Source organism: Barbus barbus, assembly GCF_936440315.1.
Source record: "Barbus barbus genome assembly, chromosome: 27".
In the NCBI taxonomy this organism is placed as follows: Eukaryota; Metazoa; Chordata; class Actinopteri; order Cypriniformes; family Cyprinidae; genus Barbus; species Barbus barbus.
The window spans coordinates 23871587-23876691 of NC_136755.1; the positions used below are offsets into that span (position 1 = coordinate 23871587).

The following is a 5105-nucleotide window of genomic DNA, read 5'->3' on the forward strand; positions in this document are numbered from 1 at the left end:
ATCATAAGAAGAAATGTGTCTTGAGCAGAAAATCAGCATAGAATGATTTCTGATGGATCATGTGACACTGAAGACTGGAGTAATGATGAAAATTCAGCTTTGCATTACAGGAAGAAATTACATTTTAAAATATATTCTAATAGAAAACAGTTCTTTTAAATTGTAATAATATCTCACAAAATTACCCTTTTTATCAGATTAATGTATCCTTGGTGAATACTTTCAAAGGCATTAAAAACACAAGATCCCAAACCTTTGAAAAGTAGTATGTATACGAGTTAAAACTGAGTAAATAATATATTGCAACTGTCAGTATCGATGTGATATCTAGCAGGGCCAAAATATTCTGGACACACATAACAGTATGGTAAATGAAACTTCATAAAAATACAGAATTTAATGAACATCATTAACACTTTTCCAGTGACAAATACTACTTAACGTTCACTCAATTCACCCAAAAAATAAATTAAGACAGAAAATGCTACTGCTGGTAGATTTCTTCTTAAATTTTTATAACTTATAGATTGCGAGATTTGTAACTTTGCAACTATAAAATAATAATTTACAAAAATTCAAAGAACACCCTGTGATCTAGATTAGAACACACACCAGTCAAAGAAGACAAGGAACATGTCGACATATGGAGGCATACATTTCACAAAACGTGTTATTTATAAAATGTAACAATGTGAAACTCATGTCTCAGGTCTCTAGGAGAACGCGGCGTTATTCTACTGCAGTGATGTCATTACAGACCCGCAGACGTGATTGACAGCTGCTGACTTATGAGTTCACCAGCAGACTGAAGCACATTCTCACAGCTATAGATAAATATTGACTTTCTTCTGTGCCGGCCACCTGCCATTTATCATCATCACTTGTTTCCCTGTGAGTGCAATACAGAATGACAGTTTGACAACCGACCTCCTTCTCTCAGACATCCATTAATACAGAAGCATCAGCAGGCTTGTGTGGCAGATAAACAGAGCAGCCAGTGGCACTCACACTATCAGTGATGGACCATTAGAAGGCGCTAGAGAGTAAAGTCCAGAGACAGCATCTTTCCTCACTCATGGGACTGAAGTGGAAATGATATACTGTAGCCGAAAAGTATTTGGACAATTAGGTCACAGCAGAAACATCTGAATATTAATGCATTAGACAATAAAGCATCAAATCATGTGTCAGTATCTCTGCTCAAAAGCAGCAGGATCTTTTCTCAAAGCTTGACTTTTTTCTTTTATTTTTCATCACAGGTCTGCTAACTTTTGACATCTACAAAATTGCACAACTTTAAATTTAAATTTTCAAGCACTACATCTACTGTTTTATCATTTAAAATCAACAAACTGATTTTTTTATATTTTTATCCATTTTTAGAAAAATTAAACTTTAGGACTGAATGGTGAACTGAAACCCTCTTAACTTTCTCTCTATAAATAAATAAATATCTATGTTTCTCTCTCTCTCTATCCATCTACACACACACACACACAAATATATAAATTAGTAAATAATGTGTTATTTACTCATTTATTTCTTAATATTTGTATGTATGTATTCAAGGCATTAATGTTTGCCTATGAAACCACCACTGGCTCTGCATTCCTTTACCTAAATTCATTTCTTCAGACTTACAGTATCTCACAGAAGTGCGTACACCCCTCACATTTTTGTAAATATTTTATTATATCTTTTCATGTGACAACACTGAAGAAATGACAGTTTACTACAATGTAAAGTAGTGAGTGTACAGCTTGTATAACAGTGTAAATTTGCTGTCCCCTCAAAATAACTCAACACACAGCCATTAATGTCTAAACCGCTGGCCACAAAAGTGAGTACACCCCTAAGTGAACATGTCCAAATTGGGCCCAATCAGCCATTTTCTCTCCCTGGTGTCATGAGACTCGTTAGTGTTACAAGGTCTCAGGTGTGCAGGTGTGTTAAATCTGGTGTTATTGCTCTCATACTGGTCACTGGAAGTTCAACATGGCACCTCATGGCAAAGAACTCTCTGAAGATCTGAAAAAAATTATTGTTGCTCTAAATAAAGATGGCGTAGGCTATAAGAAGATTGCCAAGACCCTGAAACTGAGCTGCAGCACGGTGGCCAAGACCATACAGCGGTTTAACAGGACAGGTTCTACTCAGAACAGGCCTCGCCATAATCGACCAAAGAAGTTGAGTGCACGTGCTCAGCGTCATATCCAGAGGTTGTGTTTGGGAAATAGACGTATGAGTGCTGCCAGCATTGCTGCAGAGGTTGAGGAGGAGGAGGGGGAGTCAGCCTGTCAGTGCTCAGACCATATGTCGCACACTGCATCAAATTAGTCTGCATGGCTATCATCCCAGAAGGAAGCCTCTTTTAAAGATGATGCACAAGAAAGCCCGCAAACAGTTTGCTGAAGACAAGCAGACTAAGGACATGGATTACTGGAACCATGTCCTGTGGTCTGATGAGACCAAGATAAACTTATTTGGTTCAGATGGTGTCAAGCGTGTGCGGCGGCAACCAGGTGAGGAGTACATAGTGTTGCTTTCGTCAACGAAAATTGACTAAATATCGTTGTCAACGAACCTTTAGCACGTGACGAAAACGAGACGAGACGCAGCGTAAATGCTGGTCATGTGATGATGACGATAATTAAATATATAATGCAATATTGTTGACGAATAAAAATGAGACTAAATGTGTTTTGCAAAATAAAAACTATGCTAAAATGTCTCTTCATTTTCGTTGACTAAAACGAGACGAAACGTTATAACGTTATTTTGTCTCGTTTAGTCGCGTTATTATTATTATTATTTTGCAGTATTTCTGTTTCCTGTGTCTCTTCAGGAGCTGCATCAGGTTGCACTGCGCAGACGCAGGCGACGTCACTTCCTCAAGCCCCACACGTGGCATTATATATAAGACAACAAATATGTTAACATGTTTGGTTGGTAAAATAAATGTTGTAAATTCAAATCAGAGAGTCTTCCTTGTCTTGCATGGATGTATTCTTAAGTCTATAAGGTAACAATAATATAATAAGATAACCTTGTTTGAAATGGGTTTGGCTAAAAGAAAATGTTGGTTTCGTCTGAACTACTAGCGCAGTGGTGGGCTGTCAGGGGATGACATGCAGACATTTGTCTGCCTGAAGTCCAAATTCACTTTGGAATCACAGTATATTCCAAAACACTGTCTGGAAATGTGACACTCCATATGACAGAAACTCAGCTAAATGCAATACATTTGGAAATAACAAATACAGTTCTAATGGAAATCACATCTGTACAGGCGAAAGAGCTCCAAACACAGTATATAACACAGAAAATCAGTGGCTCTTAAACTTACAGGCAAATGACCGTGTCTGATCAAATTCAGAACTTCCAACTAATCATGATAATATTCCCTCTATTTTCAGCACTGAAATCACTACAAGCAGCACAAATACACATAATGGCATACTGTGGTTTGATTAAAATTAATATTCCTGTCAGTGAAATTATTCATACTGCCTATTAGATAGACTATTAGTCTCTTGACTGGCCTTTTGCAGGTCAAACATCAAGATTAAAAATAGGAAATTGTGCATAAAGGTGTTCGCAGACTTTGAAGATGCATATGGCATAATATCATGTCTTTTTTTGGCAACTTTTAGTTATGGGCTAAAGAATAAATATATAAACCAGGCGTTTTTGGTCTACAACTTCGATATTATGTACGATTATATGCACCAGAGTATTTTGAACTTTGTGATCCAATAATGAATCCTTTAAAACACAACTTCATATCACCAAAGAGTACATCAAAATGTTGTTGTTTTTTAAGTTGTGTGACATAAATCTGACTTCTGCACAATATCAGTCCTGATCAATATAAATTTATAGTGGATTTAACCACTTAAAAGGCAAATTTAAATCTCCACTAAAAAGTGTCAGGATGCTGGTTCACAGTACCTGAGCTTTGATGACTTCTTTGGCAGACAGCTGATTGTCTTCATCACCGGCTGTTTTATCTTGCTCTACGTCAGAGCTGTTTTCTTCAGAACCATCCTCTTCTTCCTCCTCCTCCTCCTCATCATCACTTCCTGATTCTTCAAGCCCAGAGAAGACGCTCTCTTCACTGTCTGACAGATCACCCTGATCTTCATCACCATCATCTAGATGACCATCTTTACCGCCATCCTTATCAAAGATGGGCAGCTGAGAAAGAAAGACCATCACAAATGCATCAAAACAAACACAACACACTCATTACTGCATAATAATAAACACATATTTAAACCAGTTTTTCTTTCATAATGAATTTCCTACAAAAGCACAATTCATATTTGTATGCAACCTAATTTTAAGCATTCATTTAATGATGAGGTTTTTAATGACTCGAAAAATATATACCTGGCCATGTGTTTTCAAACTTTTGACTGCTAAGTACATAATAAAATATGATTTTATAATATAGTATACAAATAACCGGGGTTAGGGAAAGCGGGGCGCGTGCTTTATGAACACAGGTGTCTATTGACAGTCTATTAATATTCATTAAATAAGTAATATAAACCTAAATACATCAGTTTGTACTATTAATCCCAAACTCATCGTCAGAACAAGCTCGCGCTATTTAAACACGCGTGTTATTATAGAACGCGTTATGCCTCTTACTCGTTATATCAGTATAATATCAAATCATACCTGTTCGTCTTCATTCTCTTCTAAATTTCGCTTCTTATTTTTTAATTTACTCATGGTGCTGCTGTGCGTTGGACGCATGCTGAAAATGCTACCATGTGGGTTTGAATCTATGACGTCAAAGGTCAAACGGCGACGCGGTCGGTTTGTTTTACTTATTTTTCATACAAAATTCTTTCAAGTGTCATTAATCTGCCTTTACTAACAATCTGTCGTTTATAAAAATATAACGCTTTCGATTTGAGTGCGTTTTATTAAAACTGCGTCTGAAGCAAAAGGTTAAAGTTCAAAGATGAACGCGTGCACAGTTAAAATGTGTAATTATTTTAAACACATTTAAACAAATGAATTTAAGATTTTATGTGCTTTTACTTATGTCTTTTATGTCTGAACACATTTAAAAAATGTGTTATATTTTTAAA

At 36.3% G+C, this 5105-nt stretch overlaps 1 protein-coding gene across 1 annotated transcript in view; it reads right to left on the minus strand.

Annotated features, from left to right (window-relative positions):
• LOC306847646 (ribosome biogenesis protein bop1-like) overlaps nucleotides 1-4804 on the minus strand; it is a 91741-nt gene extending 86937 nt beyond the window's left edge. Inside the window, exons 1-2 of the mRNA XM_079381709.1 lie at nucleotides 4687-4804; nucleotides 3952-4197 (exon numbers count right to left, since the gene is read on the minus strand). Coding sequence (XP_079237835.1) covers nucleotides 3952-4197; nucleotides 4687-4764 — 324 coding nt within the window. The 5' untranslated portion in view covers nucleotides 4765-4804. The remainder of the gene's footprint in view (nucleotides 1-3951; nucleotides 4198-4686) is intronic.
• Nucleotides 4805-5105: the final 301 nt, after the last annotated feature.